General features: G+C 37.6%; 2 protein-coding genes across 6 annotated transcripts; both read right to left on the bottom strand.

Moving 5' to 3' along the window:
• Positions 1–83: 83 nt before the first annotated feature.
• Positions 84–10,209, bottom strand: usp3 (ubiquitin specific peptidase 3). Its single transcript, XM_056387796.1, has 15 exons — positions 9,694–10,209; positions 9,338–9,398; positions 8,288–8,425; positions 7,690–7,773; positions 7,444–7,525; positions 7,108–7,187; positions 5,792–5,905; positions 5,281–5,394; positions 4,959–5,108; positions 4,542–4,648; positions 4,172–4,252; positions 3,931–4,049; positions 3,691–3,804; positions 1,973–2,040; positions 84–1,288 (listed from the first exon to the last, which is right to left on the bottom strand). Exons 1-15 carry the CDS (start codon positions 9,782–9,784, stop codon positions 820–822), a joined length of 1,872 nt encoding a protein of 623 aa, XP_056243771.1. The 5' UTR covers positions 9,785–10,209; the 3' UTR covers positions 84–819.
• A 997-nt stretch (positions 10,210–11,206) lies between these two features.
• si:dkeyp-73b11.8 (BPTI/Kunitz domain-containing protein) lies at positions 11,207–17,344 on the bottom strand. Of its 5 annotated transcripts, none has more exons than XM_056386348.1 (7): positions 17,251–17,344; positions 16,265–16,382; positions 14,903–15,094; positions 14,002–14,178; positions 13,778–13,822; positions 13,475–13,589; positions 11,207–13,358 (listed from the first exon to the last, which is right to left on the bottom strand). In XM_056386348.1, exons 1-7 carry the CDS (start codon positions 17,284–17,286, stop codon positions 13,271–13,273), a joined length of 771 nt encoding a protein of 256 aa, XP_056242323.1. In that variant the 5' UTR covers positions 17,287–17,344; the 3' UTR covers positions 11,207–13,270. The 5 variants fall into 5 exon arrangements, with proteins under 5 accessions (XP_056242323.1, XP_056242324.1, XP_056242325.1 ...); XM_056386349.1 differs by having other exon boundaries at positions 13,475–13,553; XM_056386350.1 differs by lacking the exon at positions 17,251–17,344 and adding an exon at positions 16,512–17,244 and having other exon boundaries at positions 16,265–16,443.
• Between the last annotated feature and the right edge of the window lie 2,019 nt (positions 17,345–19,363).

The following is a 19,363-nucleotide window of genomic DNA, read 5'->3' as shown; positions in this document are numbered from 1 at the left end:
GGTTATTAGTAAGGGAGTGGGGTTCAGAAAAAGGTGAATTTTTATTTTCCCCCCCAAGGATAAAAAAAAGAGAACACCAAACATTTGAAAAAAGATTCTCCTTTTGTATTTTGTCATGTTCACTTTGCCTGATACATATTTTAAAAAGAGAATTTCATCGGGGCCCGTGTCTAAGCCCATTTCAGATCAACATAAAATGTTAAAAGATTCTCCAGCACCGATACAGACAAACAAAACAATTTGAGAATGATCATTTCTTTCACATTGGTTCTGGTCAAGAGGTTAAAACAACTTTCTACAGCCCTAATGAGCACTTGTCAGTCAATAAATGCATTGCATTCTAAATCCTAAAATCTCTCCTAATACCTGGAAAAGAGAACTATGAGGTTCTTAAGAGGTGGAAAATATAAAATTAGAAACTTTAAAAACAATAAAGACTCCAAATATTGTTACAATGACACACTGTCTTCACACAACGAATCTCATCAGTCTAGGATAAACATTGGACCAACTGAGGTTTTCCAAGGCTAAAGCTTTACTTCATTACTTTAAACGATCACCTTTGGAATCTATTAGGTTACGGAGAAGTCTACCTCAACTGAGGAATACAACATCAAGGAAATAAATGCAGAAAGTCATACAAAACAAAAATCAAGCAGCAAATTATACATGATGCTTTCATGCAGGTCATAAAAACAAAATAGTTGCACATATTAAACGTGAAAATTAACTATCATAATCAAGCACTGTGAGAGATGTGGCTGAGGTGAAGCCAAAATGGAGTGAGGAGCTGGTCTGAGACGGTGAAGTCTGAGACAATCATTGTGCAACTGTTTGTATAGCTTGGCTAGCTCCCTCTGTTGCGGCCTTGTCTGAGGTATCCCTATCTGCTGTGGCCTCCACTGACGCTATGTCAGCTTCATCCATTGCAGCCATGTCTTTGCCCACATTTTCCAGGGTGGCACTATCTGGGGCTTTCTCGTCCATGGCTGACGTATCCATCAAAACGCTGTCTGTGGCTACTGTGTCTGCTGCAGCCATGTCCTGAGCAACTGCTTCTGAAGAAGCACCGTCCACGGCTGCCGTGTCCACAGCAGGTTTGTTTGTGGCTGTGCTGTTTGTGGCAGTCTGGTCTGAGGCCACCTGGACAGTCCTCTCCACATAGAAAAGGATGTAGGCCTTGGCTTTCCTCACTGTGTCCTCATTGGTCAGAGTTACTGTGCTGTCATTGAAGTGGTACCAGCCGCCCTTGTGGCTGCCATATGCTGTATAATGCCCTGATCCAACCCTGTGAACACAGACATATACATTATGTTCCGATCAGCGGCGTCTGACAAGACTTCATTTACTGCTGCTGAAGAGAGAGGGACGTGTTCAGCCTCGCAGCACGGCAGCAGTGCAACATCACCACTCAGAGGCCAAAGGTAGAAACAGCAGCGCTTCAATCAACAGTAGCTCTTGGCATATCTAAACGCATTTTCAAGGACTCTCAGCCTAATGCCTTTCAGCGTTTAGTGGCTTCATGAATTTTTAAACTGCAGCTGTCCACAAGGCTTTACAACTAAACTCGATCTGAATTGTTTTTACAGCAATGGAGTGAGTGACAGCCAACTGCGGTAGGCAGAACTGGTCAGCAGATGATAATGTATAGATTTACGGTTGAGTGTTGATTTTATTTTTTCCATGTGGGGACACAGCTGTTAATTTTGCTACCATGGTCACAAATGCATCTGGTATCAAGATGCTGCAGCTTGTGGCTGTTTTAAGTGCTCATTAAAACAGCAAATTATAATTACACATATGACACTTGAATCCAGAAGCACTGAGTATCAATTATAACTATTCCCTTTGTATACTTAAAGTAAGATACTTCTTTGGTACCCACATTTTCACAATTATAACAGTTTTATACAGTTTAGGCATTGAAATAAATCATAAGATCGAACTTGAGAAATGCTAAACATCTACTCACCCAGAGCCATGATGCACTACGACAGCAACAAGGTCATACAGGCAACTCTCTGGTAATGCGTTCTCTGGCTGCAAACGTAAAAGAGCAAGATGAGAATGTCCTCTCTGGACTCAGTTCCACTCACACCATTGTGCCCCAAAGATTTACAACAGAGGGTAGAAGGATAGCTTAGCATCTGAATGTGCATTCAAGCCAAATGTCTAACTGTCATACTGGTAGACACATATAAACCTGACAAGTTTCAAGTGAAAATAGTGGTAGTCTCAAAAACCAAACATCCTGGGCGGTAACAGAGGCAGCGTAATAGAGGACTCACAGGTGTTTTTATACAAGGACAAGAGGCTTCACTGACTCAAAAACATTACAACTTAAAGGACCGTAGCAACAAAAAAGGAATAATTTGAAGGAAAATTCCCGTTTTTCCTTTGTTCCCACTGTGAAATCAGTCAGAAACAGAACTGCTTTACAATAGTGCCCCCTGGAGCAACTCAACATTCAGACACCTAAGAGGGTAAACACTTAGCTGGTCTTTGACACAGAATGATCTAAGTACATTATATTTCAGGCATCTGCACAAATGTAGCGGACACTGAGTACAGCCCTTCTGATTTCCTGAACACTAAACAGAAGCTCTTGACTCATCCTACATGGCAGGCTGGAGATCTGCCACCAATGCAGTTGCCACTAAGTGATGCTACTGCTAAACAATAAACACACTACATGTGGTACTGCAACAACACAGGCCTGCCCATTACTGTTAATAAGTCATTTAAAATCTAAATTTGGTACATTTTTAAAGATCCAATTCATTAGTGTGTACACAAATCTCCATCATTTTCCAGATGCAGCGCATCTCTGGTCAGGCAGAGGCCAAAAATTATCTCATGGCAAGACATATTTTTTTTCCTCCATCATCAGCTGACCGTGAAAAGGAAAATTTCAGTCTAAATTACTAGTTTAGCAAATGAGCTATTGTAATTTGTGCATATAAAACAGGCCTTCTGTAATATCTACATTTCAAATTGTCTATTCTTCATGCTGTCTGTGGCTGCTCAACTTACAATGCAGTCATTACACTCATATTTCGTGTTTTACCAGAGTCAGCTGTCTGGCATTTTGCTGATGATTTTTCCATAGTGTGATTCGTGGCTCCTTTTTAAGGTTACCAAACCTTACCCCTTCATTACAAAAGGTTTAAATTTGGCACAAGTACACTAGGTTCTTGTGGTATTTTGATGGTCTCTACAAGTACGGCTGAGGTAAAGCCAATAAAAATTTCCACAATGACCACTTCCAGAAACTTGTTTTTCTCTTCAAATCTTCCCTAAGATTGCACGCAGACAAAAACAAGTATTTATGAAATTGTTTATTTGTGTTGTATACTAGTGTATAGGCACAGTCATTGTTTCTGGAGTCCACAGAACTGCAGCTGATTATCAGAGAACTGGGCTGAATGAGTAGGTGACCTCTGACCTGTTATGGTACTTACTTTGGCCATTGATACATGACTGTTGACTTTGTCCAACAAAGCTGCACCAGTTTCATTTTCATAAGTTTATTATTCCTTATTTTTTCATCATTTTCAGAAGATTTGTCATCAACTTGTAAAAACCCCTCGATTGCCAAAGAATGTCTGCTATTCTTTGAAATGCCTCGGCTGGGATATAACTTTTGAAAAAACTATATTGTGAAACTGCATGATCAGCATCTCAGCTCACCTCAAGTAAGTACCCCCTCATGTCCAGGCCTTTCAGTGGAAATTCCACATAGGTATCAACCTTGTTTCTCAAAAAGGCCGTCCAGTGGAACCTTTTCAGGTGCAGACACAAAACCTACAATTGGAAATAAAACCTCCAGTTACACCAGAGCACACCACTTTCCCCAGTACTTTACTTTCACAGAATAATCAGTCAAATTAGTAAGGAGTAATAAATTAAATGAGGATTTCCGTCTCCTACCTTTGGCAGCTTTTGGATCCAGAATTTCTTCGTGGACTTCTGTCGTTTTTTACACTTGTGGCAATAGTACAGCTCAGTTTCATCAAGTTCTTCTAGGTCAGTGAAGCTACGTAGGCAGTCTAAAACAAAACCAAGCAAATATAAAATGCTGTCATTAAACTCAGCAGTTCATAAATAGAAACTAATACTGCCAAAAAAAACATGTCTTATGAGTCATTGCCTTTAACAGTGGGAAACCTACCACGTAAGGTGCATGTTGGCCCTGGCTCCTGGTCCTTACTTCTCTTTTGTCTGAATTGGCTGGGAATGTCCAAAGACAGATCTAGTGTCAAAAGGAAAAGATATTAATTTTCTGATATCATACATCATCAGGCTGTATCGTGCTGTACTTATATACCCCAAAGTGACAGTGAGTCTACATTTTTTCATTCACTTTGTCATGTAGAGAAAAAATATACACATTTCACTTTGTGATAGGGAGCAACACTAATGGTGAGAGGTTTGCAGTAGAAATGGCTTTGCCAGGTCACAAAATGACTGAAAAGAAAAAAAATACTGTACTTTTCTTCAACTTTCTGTATGTGGTTTGTCACTAACAAAAATTGCCTTACCAAGAAATGGATCAAACTTCCGAGATTCTGTCCCACATATGAGGCAGTTGACTTCATTCTGAAGTATTCCACCAAAAATTGATGTGACAACACTGGCATTCCCATTTCTGTAAAGAATCAAAAGGCAAACATAAAGCAGTTCTAATCATTAATGAGTATAAATTAAAATCTTCTTGTGTTCAATCAATGTATAAGCTAAGGAATAATATACAATATGCCATCGTTAAATGGGTTATTGGATCAACAAAAAGGAAACAGACACTTTCATGAGCCAAGTCATGGATGGTGGATAGCATGACTATTACAGTGCTAAATGTGTACTTGGTCGATATAAATTCAGCTGGAAAACAGCACAAACACAAAAACACATATGTAAACTGGCAAAAACAAAATAATTGTAAGGTTAGATGGACCTACATGCAGCATTTGCCCTCTGCTGTGGAGAGTCTGACCCCATCCTGAGGTGAGACTTGTAGAGACGCCCCATTGCGACTGTACTGGAGCTCCCTGTGCAGGTGGTCCAGCAGGTAACGCATGAACTCATGGGCGTCCTGCTGCTGATAGCCCCTGGACACACAAACACAGCTTTAAATTACACTACTGTAATAACTCTCAATATTTTGACTCTAACATGTTACACTTCAGCACAAAGACAGAAAACTGAACTGAAAAAGAAACTGTTAACTGCTCAGTATTAGGAGCTTAATTCTGAAAAATACTCTGTACAGTGTTGGCATACCTGAAACTTGGCATGATTTTCCATATGGCATAAAATAAGGAGTCTGGACTGAAGGCTGTCTGGCTCCCTTGCCACAGGGAACAAAGGGTTTTCCTGAACTCCTCCACCAAAGACCTGATCAACATAAAGCAAGCCTGTTACAACACTGCACGACATGACGCAACCAAACCCTAAAGCATATCTAATACTGTTCTAAGTTAAGAAAACTTATCAATGCAAAAGACTTACCAAAGCCTAACACATAAACACACGTCAAAAACTGCTATACTATATACAATGGTTTTTATTTTTCTTGTCATTCATTGTATTTGTTGTACTAATTGAATCTTTCTCTGCAGCAGCATTGAGATAATTACTGTTGTTAAGATCCTAATAAGAAAAGATTTCTGAGAGGGTTGTCTCCCATGATCACTCACAAACAACTATTTTGTCAATTTAATACTTGCTGAAATTAATTTCAGATCAATGCACTCAGCCCATAAATCCTCCCCCCTCCAGAAGAGGACCTTACACACTGTTGTCCCCTTGGCTGCGGGTGTGGTACATCCTTCTTCCTGCTGTCTTACCACTGCGTAAAGCTACTGCAGGCAGCTCCTTGAAATAACAGCTGAACTGCTCGATGTTGCTGTCAAAGAAAACACACATTTAGTGATTAGATACTTGACACCTGAGATTTGCAGAATTTGCAAAAAATGTAACAGGCAAGAACAACTATTATCAACTAAGTAAACTGCCCAAGATCTAGGTTAGTTATATATGCTTGCCTTAACTCTGCTGAATGATCATATGGATGTTTTTGCATTTTAATCGCAGATAAATCAAGTTGTTTATTTACTGCTGACCCTCCTCCAAACTATGTCAGTTTTCTTTTTTCTTTTTTTAGATTTAAAATGTTTTCCAAATGTCCAAGCAGCCATTAGTTACTATTAATTTGCTGGTACTTTTGGTTACAGAGCTAAAGTTGTAGATTCAAATAACAAACAACAACCTTTTTAAAATTAGCCAAGTTATGTCATTCTTGTTATGACTTCTGTTTCTGGATTTGATTTTCTTACAGCACAGCCATGCTTTTCAGTTGGCTAGTCAAATCTAAGCCATTGTAGCTTCCTACCAGCCCATAAACATAACATCCTGAAGCATATTCTCATCAGTGAATTACAAGAAATTCTATACCATTCATGCACTCCCTTTTAATGATGTTATGTTGCTTTCTGCTCTACTGTGTTTATGTTTTATTTGTCATCATTTTTATTTATTTCTGTGTTTTAAAAAATAATGATAAATGAAAAATAAATAGATTTTTTTAAAAGTTGATGAAGCTTTTAAGTTGCATTTTTATATAAACTTGAAGGTTGCAGCCAAGGTAAGCACTGCGAATATAATATACATGTAACAAAGACAACTGTATATTCAGAGTGATGAATTAGCTTCTTGAAGCACATTTCAAGGTTCTGCAAATGGATTTTAACACCATATTGAAATTAATGGAAAGGAATGAGTGGCTGGAAAGTAGGATACCAGATTGTTTTTAATCTATGGCATGCTTTAGCAAATGGTCAGCAGTCATATCAGATGTACGTTACACAAAGAAAATGTGCAAACACACCAGTATAATCCTTTAGGGACCAGGCAAATTAGTTGGAAAATCTGGCCTTTAACTGTGTCTTGTTTCCAAGCAGCCCATGTAATCCCCCTGACTGTGCCCCAGACTGTATTAATAAAGGATGACTGGTTGTGGGGCCCCGGGTCTACAGGGGCTGAGCTACTGAACCATGCTGCAAACCCAGTTCACCACCCACATACCTCATCCTCAGTGCAGAGCCTTACCTGAGGGACTGCAGAATGGCATTCATGAAGCACGTGTTGCCCAAGTTCCGCAGGCCTGTAGCACCTAAGGCTACCCCATCCTGAAATGGAAGAGTGAGACACATTAATATGTAGATTTATTATACATACACACACATATATATATATATATATATATATATATATATTAATATTCAAATGTCTGAGGGACAAAAAACTGAAGATCTACACTAACATTTAAAGATATTGCAATAATAACTTTTTAAATTTTAATTTAAAATTTGCACAGAGGCTGAGTGGCTGCAACTTTGCTTCTTCTTACAAAAGAAAGCCATCATAATATTTTCAGGCACTTACATTGTCTTTTAACAATTTGCTGTCTGGAGCTGGGCTTTCTTGAAGTTTTCTTTTCCTCTGTCTGTCACCCATCAATGCTGAGCTGGAAGAGGGAAAAATATTTTATCTGGATACTGATCTTCTATTGACAGTGTTGTTAAACATGTGCTATGGGTATCCTCCTGACAAGCCAGGGGTTTTTTCTGAAAACTTAATGAAGATGAAGTAACACAATGACACAAAAAGACTTAATTCTTGAGTACTTACTTTTCTAAACTCTGAAGATGTTCCCTCACCTTCTGCACTTGTCCAGGTTTGGTGTCATTGACAACAAATTCATCACATCTGTAACTATAAAATCCACATTAGACAAGATATATACATACTTAACATGAATACATATACAAATAACAATAAAGCTAAACATAACATTTTGAAACAATCAAAATCTTGCATAACAAACACAGTAGTAATAAATATATCTGCGTCGCGCTTCACTGTGTTAGCACTGAACCACAGTGTAGGACTGATACATAGGTGTATATGTGGCATGAGTGATTTTCATTAAATACCTCATATAGTTTATAAAATTTGAATAACTGTTTTGTTTGGCATCAACATGCGATTATTTGTGTCATGTAGCCAGAAGAATGTTGGATCACTTGCAAAGTAACTGATCAAGCCTCAATACATTACTGAAGATTGTTAAAAAAAAAAAAGAAGAAGAAAAAAAGGCATTTGGTTCCCATTACCATGGAATAACAATCCATTGACTCTTAAACATTTTAATGACTGTACTTTTACAGGGCCCCATGGTGAGTCACAGATTGTAGACATAGATAGGTTTGTCATGAAGGACACTCACCAAAATACGCTGTAGTTGCTGCAGTCCATGCAGACAGAGTGATGGGATTTCTCTTTCTCCTGTTTCTCACCCTTCCTTTGACTAATGCCAAGGACTTGACTGTCTTCAAAGTGCTTCTTTGCATGTCCATTGACATATCTAGATAAAAATAGATTATTTTAGAACACAACTATCAACGTGTATTGGCCTGATTTATGCTCAAAATGCTCTCCAGAACAACTATGCTGCCTCTCAACTACCAGACTATAACTGTTAATACCTCTTGTGTATTACCATTACATTCAAGTAACAGAGCTATGCATCTATTTGACTAAAAGAAAAAACCTTTGAAATCTTTGGAAAACCCAGAAAACAACACATCCTGATGTTTTGAGTCTTTCCAGAATCTTCAAAACTCATCTAACCATTTAGATAAAAACATAATCCGTCTGCTGCATAATAAAATAGATATTTCACCTACATTCCAGCTATCACCTGTTACATTTATAAATGTTTGTTTTACATTATTCAAGATTTATATACACAATGTGTTACAATATTCTTATGATGTACAAAACCAAGCAAAGAAATGTGTCATTTTTGTCTACTGTCTTAGAAAATAAAGTTCCAACTTGCGAAACCTTTATGTATTGTATCTAACAGTTGTATGTGTTGTAAAAGACAAAACCCTCTAGGTTTGTGAAAGTCCATCAAGGAGAAAAATTAACACTTAGCTGTGTCTCAAGAATAAAATTATAATTCACCCGAGGCAACAAATGGGGTTAACCAGGCCTATCCTAATACAATTGCAGCTCTGTGAGAATATTTAAGACAAATACTAAACATATTTTTTTAACCTCTGGTTTCGAGGGCTGTATTTAAACACGGCAATCTCAGTGACCACTGTCTGACTTCTGTAAACTACGAACCTTAATTTACATCTTGCAGCGCTTATGTGAATGAATAATTGATTTACTGGTTCAAAATGGTCACCAAAAGCAAAAGGACTATGTTTGCCACTCTTGAATGCAGCTTTAGTTGCCAACAAAACAACAGCAGACACCAACTTACCTTCCACAATGGACCAACTGACAGGTAAGGCAAATCCATGGACTTTTATTGGACCTGCAAACTGGAGATGAAAAAAGAGGCTGTCTTATTTGTGAAATCAACAGTTTAATGAGACAATACTATTGTGATTTGTCTTTCAATAGGCCATTCTTTCATGTTTGACAAGGAGATACACTATCTTGTGAATTTTAATTTGCCCTTGTGATAGCTGGTGTGCGTACTTGTAGCTACAGTGTCTATTGTAGCTGCAACACATGTGGCAGTGTCAGTACCCTGACCAGAGGCTAGGATCCCAAACAGTATATGAACAGATGTAATTTATTTTAACATTAAAGGGTGACAAACATTTCCCTTACCGTTGCAACACCAGGAGGACGGAGTGCCGTTAGGGAACCTGGATGAATCGACAGCGCAGCACACGTTTGAGTTCAGATGAGGGCACTCCATCAGCTTACAAGTGAATAAGTCAGCTAACGTTATCCAACACTACAACACCAGCGACACCGGGAACAAGGCAGCTAACAATAGGTAGCCAATTAACCTAAACTAGCTAGCTAACGTTAGCTGGCCAACTACTTCTGTTCGCGGACGCACGTTTTCCTGTCTTTGCTAACGCTAATACGTTTGGTAGCCACTAGATTTCCTGCATAATTTCAGAGTACAGCAGTTAACAGAAAAAAATGGTAATGCTGTTTTCACCCTGACATATTGTAAAATAAAACGGTAACGTTATCTTTGGTGTAAAAAGTACTAGATGACTGCTGGCGTTTGTCACAAACAAATGGAAATAACTTGAGGAAGTGACGTAGCGTCTGCCGGCTCGGCCGTTTGCCAAACAGAAAACAAAGATGAAAAAAAATCTGTGGTAGCCTTGAACTACTTCCTGCTTCGGTTACACCCTCCAGGTCGCTTAGAAATACTGCAGGTGCTTCATATTTGGGTCGCCATTGTTTTCTGTCAGATTTATACGCACTGGCATTTGGAGGCTCTGCTATTTAACCAAATTCTGCCATATTGTGAGGTTTGTTTGTTTGGCAGTCGCACGCATGCGTAGTTTTGTTGATGGCACGTTCAACAAAATGAATAGTGAGTGAATCATCTGTAACGTGATTTAAAACATGTTTAAACTTTGAAAGAGTTTTACCATGAATATAAATCGCAATTATATCCGTGTTTTGTGCGTAGGCACGCTTACTTTATATGACATAGCACAACACTTTTCACTAGTGCAAGGTAAGTACAGTCACTCATGTTTCAGAAATAAATCTATCAAATAAAGTGACCAAAATTACATTTTCTATTAAAAACTTAACAATGTATCAACTTTAAAGTGTTTGGAAACTGACAGTTTGCAGTTGACCGAACCACCTAATGCTAACAACACAGTTTTTTTTTTTATAATTATAAAACTTAATTTTCTTCATATATGATGAATGATAACATTTCTGATCAGAGTTGACAAAATGTCACCCTTACACCTTAAAATAATGATTTAATATATTTAATTAATACATAAAATATCACTGTGATCAACACCATCTTCTTACACATGGCATCTCAACTTAAGGGTAAGAAAGTCAGCTTTTAATTTACTGAAAGGTGAACATGTGGCAGGGCACAAAACCACAGGCATTTTTTAAAATGCAAACACTGTCTGAGAACAAATTTAGCAATAAAACACAAAGATAATCAAAATGTTTAAATTTGCAATTTTCGCCACTGTGAGACTGAAAAGAGATTATTTTATCTTATTTTTTAGTGAATATTTACACCACCTATATAAATAATAAAAAAATTGGAACCCCACAAGCACAACACCCACAAATGCATTCCATTGATTATTCCAAAATATCATGAATATACCAAATACAAAGCATGCACATTAACTTTTATTGATACTACAGCCATACACCTTGAATGAATGTGAGTAAAATGTTAAAGTTAGAGACCTTACAATCTAAAACGTAAGATTCGCAAATGCTGAGCAGGAAGTCGTACACTCAAAAAAAATGCTGTGTGGTGCAGATTGTTGGGTTAATTATGCTAGTTCATAATTCTGGGTTGTTTGGGGTATTATGAATACACACTGTTAGGTTGCTCATGCTGGGTTAAAGCGGATTTAAGGGATTCTTTCGCAGCTGACCAGCTGGTTGGGTTACTTTGAATGAGCAGCTCTCGTTCATTCATTTTCTCACTTGGCCATCGTCAAACTGTCTAGATCCATCTTGCTTTCAGACATTTGCATGACACATGGTGGGCAGAATTTCTGGTACATTAATATTAAAGATCCCATATTGTATAAGATGAGACTTCCATGTCTTTTTTGATTATAAAGCAGGTCTAGGTGATGCTGTATCATTACTGTATCAAAGCGCTCAGTCCACAGAGAAATGCACACAGCCCGTAAGTTTGGCCTCCAATAATCTAATGTCAAGTGAATATGAAAAAGTGACAGTAGCATTAGCTGCTAATTCTGGCCATCAAATTCAATATGGATGTGAAATGAAACAGTGACAATTACTTTACCTGCCAGCATCTAATTATCACCAGGGATGTTCATCATGTGCTGTGTATTAATGAATAGGAGCTTCCAAACAATGTCATGTATTTACTAAAACACTATGCCTGTAAGATCTGTGTTTTTGATACTTACACTTCATAATTTAAATGTCAGTTATATTGCAACATTGAGTGATGTGTAATTAACAGGTGGGCGCCAACATGAAATGAGTATTTACAAAATGCATCTGTTCCCACACATTTTGTGCCTTGGGGGTGAGAGGACGACGTGCCAGGCCTTCACCATTATTTCAGCTCAAGTCATCGAAACAGACTCGTTGGTTCAAGGCTTTCTTCTGGGAGCCTCTCTAGCATGTGGTGTTTTGTATATATGTACATTTGTATTATATATGCATAATAACACATTTTGGCTTTTGTAAATTGTAAGATGTCATCAAATTCACATTAACAGTGGCCTCTTTTTGTATAGTGTGTTTGCATGATTATTGGAAATTATTGAATACACAACATTAATGTTTGTTATATAATATATGAATGCTGTTATAATAATAATAATTGTATCAGTAGTAGTAGTAGTAGAAGTAGTAGCAGCAGCAGCAGCCCAGCATCATAGTTAATTTCACTCATAGGGTTGGGTAAAATGAAACACTGAAATTCTCACACAGCTAAAAACACAACAGATAACAGTGCACATGATGAGCATGAGTGTCTGAAGTTGAAATGATGTAGTTCTGCTCCTGAGCTCGAATGTATGTCTTAAACAGAAATAGAACAAGAAATAGAAGTTTTCCGGCATGAATGATGGATGTGTTTGACGGATGTCTTTTTTACAATTAATTTTTATTAATAATTAATATACTGATTAGGTTTCAATTAACTGTTTGGTGTATAAAATCAGAAATTCATGAGGATTCACAATTTCCTTGATCCTAAATTGCTTGTTTCGTCCAACCAACAATGCAAAACTAAATATGTTAACTTTGCTAGCACATAAGAGAAAGAAAAGCAGGAAATTCTAACAAGCTGAAACAAAGGGAATGGCTGTCATTTTTTCTTGAAAAATTAGTTGCTGATTAATCAGTTCAATCGATGGATTAATTGGCAAATTGTTTGAGTTCTGTTTTCTTTTTGATTACACTGACTAAACAGATTTATTTAGGATTACTGAATAAAAACATAGGATAAAGCTCCCAGCCAAAAATACAACTTAAGAGACATCACTTTGCACATGTCGTTGAGGTGAACCAAAATACAAAACTGAACAAAACTGTTATTGCTACTACATATGTCATTAAAAAAATCTTAATTGGACTTAAATGTAATAATCAGTTGATATGTTTGGCTTCAAGACTAGTACAATTATAATGATAATCACTCTGGTAAAAACTCCACATGTCGAGGTGACATGATCATCTATGCCATTTCAATTCCGTGCCCCTGAAGAGGTGACTCAGACTTGTGCTCTTTACTTTTTCCTTGTGCCTTCTTTGAGACCTTTTTCCTAAAGAAATACAATAAATGGAAAAGGAGAGTGGTCATTAACTGTAAGTTATGTTATTGCTTTATAGTTGTAGTCATTCTTTATGTAATACTTAAGACAAAGAAAAATTGTCTTACTTTGACTGAACGGTCAAGACGATCACAGTTATTAAGATAGAGGCAACAATGGCAGCAAGCAAAACTCCACAGATGATCGCTGTTGAAGAGGACAACATTGTAATGATGGGGACATCTGTAATTAGATTAGATTCTAAAAACAAACTAACCAGAAAACAATATTTTACAGTTGTAACCAGTAAGTGAGTTTGGACTAAAGCAAACCCAAAAGAAGAAATAATTTATAGTATATTGTAAATGAAGACTGCAGCATGTGATGGCTTTAAGCAAAATTTACACTGAATTCATTGTGTGTCCACTCACCAATAGGAGTGTCTGGCTCGTCCTCTTCCGGTTCATCACGGTCATCTTCAAGGCAATTAACATGTTAAAAAACATGATAAAATGTGTCACCTTTTTGATAGTATCACTATGATCATTAGTGTTAAACTATGCATTGACATATTGATATATTCACATCGATATTGTATAACATATAACATATAATTATCAGCAACTGTGTACATAAAAGAGAGATTTGCCCTCACCGTGGATGCCAGCACATGTGGCATTGCAGCTGTTATAGTCGAAAAATCTGTTTCCATTTCCGATGCAGCCAGACCAAATGAAGCGTTTGCATTTGTTATGAACAGAATCGTAATAATACCTCATATACTGACCACTACATTCACCTATGGCCTTTTTGAAGTGGCAAGCTTCAGATTCTGTGAAGAGAAATCATTATCCTCATTAGAAGTATAATCATAGCAGTGGCTGCAGTTTATAATGTAATAATAATAATAATAATAATGATAATATAAAAAACACGAATGCGATTGATTGAGTATTAGATGATTAAACCTTTATTAAGCAGGCTGTAAAAGCCTCGGATGTATTCATTCACACTTGTCTGTCAAAAGTAGTCCTGCTCTCTCACCACTTGGAGGCGTATCGCTTATACTCAATTTGACTTGTCTTTCCTAGAGCCTCTGAAGAAATACAGTAATTCTTTGAGAAAAAATTATGAAACAGTAAAACTTATGCATTACTTTGGTTCATTAAATTGACACACAAAATAGCATTGCCACTTATAATATGTAGGCTTTGCAGTAATGATTAACATGCTCTTCAAGCACAGGGATCCCTGCCTAAAATCTGGTTGAGACATATGACTGAAGAAGGCCTCTCTCCCTTTCTTTCTCTCAGTTCTGATGGAGGGCTTCCTTCCTTTCATGATCCTTTGCGTCATAAACCTCAACCTTATTTGCAAGTTCATGGTCCAAAGTCCTCAAACAGCCAAGAAGGACATGTTCTTTTAGTATGGGTTCATCTTCTTTTCAGCAGATTTTGAAGTTACATTTTGCACATTTAAAACTGAGGATAAGTAATTAAACAAAATGAATGATTGCATTAGACTTCTGTATCTATAAATGCATAAAATCATCTTACCAACCATGGGGTAGATACTCTCTGCACGGGTGGAACAGTTCCTTATGCACTGTCTTTCATTTACAAAACGGTTGGCATTTCCTCCTTCGCCTTTGTATATGAAAGGATCGCACTGGTCTTTGACGGGATCATAATACACAAAAAACAGGAAGGACGTGCCTTCACCTGCATCAGAGGGCAACTGACAGAATTCTGTTGGATGATAAAAAATAAACTGCAAGTTAGAAAAGTTTTATTAGCACAGAGTTTATGGTGATGTTTTGGTTTTCAAGCAATGAATACACAGGATTTAGGTGAGAAGTTCTGTTGGCTTGGTGAGAAGTCCATTGCACAGTTACTGTATGATACTGTATATGCTTCAGTAGAAATCATTGAGATACTACTGATCACTAATGTTTAACTAACCTCATCACCAGAGACCCACTCCCTGTTTTTATGACAGCAATAAAAAATGTCATTCTTCCTCCCACCCTTCACACATTTCACTAAAGGGAAGTGGTTTCAAATGGTTCTTTTTACCCCAAATACACTGGATTTTAACTAACTAACTAACTGACAACTCCTGTCTGGATGCTGAAAATTTGGACCTTCCCAATAATTTACACAGCTGTGAGACAAGACGAAGTTGCAGGTTGACATAGTCTCATCTCATCATGTTCAGTTGGCTCAGACAGAAATAATCTCAGTGTTTAAAAGTTTGGAATTATAGAGGAAGGAATTGTCCAGTCAGCTTAGTGCAATCATTAGAAGTGTGTAAATAACATTTCCAGGAGAGTAAATGGAGCTTTCCTTTTTTTGGTCACAGCTAAAGACAATCATTGTTGGCTTCAGTTGCAAGTTACAACATGAATGTAAAGTCAGTAAAAAAGTAAAATACAATTATATTCTGCGGAGAGATGCAATCTAGACTTGTATAATGAACCAAAACAATTTTTTCTATCACATCTAAATATGCAGGCATCACTGATACTGTGTATAATTAAGCCTAGTTTATTCAGTCCCATGTTGGTCCCAACGGTACAGGAAAACTGAAAGATCAAACCGCCAATATAACCGCCATGTTGCTCTGAAAGGGCTGAAGGTGAAGTTTTATCTCCCTGATTCAGTTTCAGTGAAACTAAAACATTGCATATAAGTGAAAAACATGAATCAATAATAGACAAAATATGTAAACCACAATTTTTTGCAGTTATGTTTTAAATAACGCAATCAATAAATAAAGCAATTTCAAAAAGGGAGCAATACATAAGGCTAAATAGGAGCCTACCTGCTGATAGCCTGGCCAGATTTGAAAAGTAGCCTAAACCTTTTGGTTATGGTTTTAAAAGAAGAGTATTTTAAGAAGAAAGTAGTTTGATATACCTGGAACCGCTGAATGGCTGATGTGGATTGCAGCAAAAACCATTCCCCAAAACAACAGGTGCTTCATCTTGCTGCTTGTCGTTGTGCTGTCTTTCCTGGAGTGAGTGAAGGTTGTAAACTACAGCGGGAGTGGGTTGTCATTACTGACCTTTGGACAGTCATTTCCCTAATGGTGTCACCTTCAATCGAAACTAATGTTAATGTTATGGGGCCCAGGGATGCGAGACCCTAATAACAAATATGTAACCTGTATAAAACAGGTAAAGCAGAGGAATGAGGACACAGGTTGTCTCGTTTCCTTTCCAGATTGCCTCCCAGTAAGATTTATTTAACATCATGTATCATAACAGTCAAGATAAGCACAATGCATATCCCTTTTACCTCATCTCAGTTTTACGTAGTTCAATTTCACATTCCCCCAATTCAGCCTTTATCTCACTTAAATCAGTACTTCAGTCTCAATAACATACATTTTCTCTCATCTTCTCTATCCTAATCAACACATATCTAAATTTATCCCAATAAACAATTTCTGTAAATACATTACATTGTCTTTATCCATTTCACTGTACAAACTGGTTCAAAACACAATTTTTGTGTAGTTTTACAGTGTATAAAACACCTTCAAATACCATAAACTACCCATCTTGCTTCTGTAAAAGAGCGCTGAAATGTGTATCCAGACAAAGTGCTTGTGTTATCCTCCTGAACTTACATTTACCTAAAACAGGCTTATAAACAAAACACATCAAATTCGTAACCTTACATATTTAAACTTTAACAAATGTACATATTTATAGTTATAATGGAACTACAGTCGCGCTCGGCCCAAAATTGCGTTTGCGCGGGAAAGCGTCCCCACTCTCAGATGTAATCCAAACACAAATAACTCGTCCAAACAGATTAAAAACTTTACACAAACACTAACGCTAATAATTTCGGTCAATATAACATAATATTGCACGATGCATTAACCGTTTACTGACCTGTATAAAACAGGTAAAGCAGAGGAATGAGGACATATGTCGTTTCGTTTCGTTTCTAGATTGCCTCTGTGGAAACAGCAGCAGGTGCGTTCCATAACCGTTCCCCGGGGCAACTCATAGGAACACGAACGTTCTGCCCCCCCGTTACCCAAAAAACGGAGCACCTCAAGACCATATATGACTTCTGATTGAAAATAATACTCATTAAAGGAATCTTACCACCTAAATGTGGTCACCCTATTTTAGGTGTGCCACATTAACAACAGACATCATCCTTTTATACTCTTACTGTAAGTTAAGTTGCAACTTCTTATATTGTGACATAACCAGATATAACAAGTATGTACAGCGCCTAATATGAAATAGTGTATCATAATATTTCATTTGTTGAGTGTTATGTTTGAAACCTCTCCATATTTGTGTAGGTAGACTGAGGGACAGGTCAGTATAAAGAAGAACAGTTACACTAGCGTATTTTTGTCATTTTATGGAGCATGTTGAGAGTTTATGCATCAAAACTGAGATAACCGTAAGCAAAAATGACTGCAAATGAAACCTAACCTTTTGCAAAGGGCAGGACTATGGGGCACTTTTAGTGAGTTCAAATCCCCTTGTCATAGAGTTACCTCAGGGAGCTACTCTATCTTCTTATTTTGTCACTTTGGATGAAACACTCATCAGTTTCCAATTGTCACGGTGTAAGACTTTGATCTGTAATGTGTGATCACCGTCATCATAAGCCAAGGTATAAGAAAAAATGCTTTCATAAAATTTGTTTTTAGTATGATAGATGATAGGTCACAAAATCTGGAAAAAAAATAATTTAGGGTGAGCACAGAACAATTGGCTATTTATGCATGGGGTATACATGTAAGGCATTATTTTTTATTAATTGTCATTTATTTTCCCCCATATCTATGTAACTTGAGCTGTTACCAGTCACCACCCTGTTTGTGATCAAGCCCCCAAAAATAAAAAGCTTACTGTTCATCAACCCTTTTGATTACAGTCATAACCCTGGTCTCTTTTGAAAGACAACTTTCATTTTATAATCGAAAAGTCAGAAGGAGTCCCTGAACAAAAGATGCAGAGAAACAAACATGGTAGAAATGTAAGTGTTTTGTGTGGGGGTTTTGGATATAATGAGGCTCCATAAGGCCTGAAGTAGGCTAGTACGGGAAATACTTTGAGGCCATAGCCACAAGTCTGAACCAATTCTGTCGACAGCTGTTGCAGTGATATCCAGATGCTAAAATGTTGTGTACAGTCAGAGTTTTCAAACAACCTATAATTTGTCAAGGTTACATGAAGATTGATTCTGGTGTTGTGTCAAAGTCTGTTTCCCGGTCAATATGTGTGATATGTGTTTCCCCTTACCTTAACTCTAACCTAACCCCACCTTATACCTCACCCAACCAGTTGTTTTCAGTGATGCTTAACATGACCCCAACCTTCCCCTTGACCAAAGCAGTTATTATCTCTCCTATGCTTAACCATAATGGGAAACATAATTTGTGGGAGGTAAACCCCATTTAAAGGGGCAGTAGACTTTGACACAAGACTTGTTCAAATCAAAACACATCTGAAGTAGCACTACCAAGGCCAAAATGTCCCATGGGTGGAATGGTGAATTTCAAAATTTTCATGTTCACTGACTTCAGTGCATGGCTGTGTAGTGGGCAGAAAACACCAAACGACTAGAGACAATAGGGGGAAACAACTTTCCACCTTACAGGAAGGTGGGAGAAATGGAAGGAAAACATTTAATAAATAGCTATGTTTTGCAAGGTGCATTGCCTGTAGAGTCACTGGGTGCACAGTGTCTTATTGAATTTCGGTCGCTTTACTAAAAATGGTGACCCCATAGTGTTTCGACAGGATCACACGTTTTGATAGTGACAGCACAAACAGGTAGTAGGTATGGAGCCTTCACACTTCACCTGCCAGTATCTGGTCAACCCATCAGTCTTTTGACGTCACAGAATTTGAAGGCTCGCACATTTCTGCGTAACACCGGCGCACGTGCATGCCGCTCAGCTGTTCCTTTCATCCGTCGGCAGTTTTCGAGCCTGAACCCTAAATGAGTGACTTCGCTTGGATGCGGTCGCCTCTG

Source organism: Seriola aureovittata, chromosome 10 (assembly GCF_021018895.1).
Source record: "Seriola aureovittata isolate HTS-2021-v1 ecotype China chromosome 10, ASM2101889v1, whole genome shotgun sequence".
In the NCBI taxonomy this organism is placed as follows: domain Eukaryota; kingdom Metazoa; phylum Chordata; class Actinopteri; order Carangiformes; family Carangidae; genus Seriola; species Seriola aureovittata.
The sequence above is the reverse complement of the archived record's forward strand: the minus strand, read 5'-3'. Positions and strand labels throughout refer to the sequence as shown.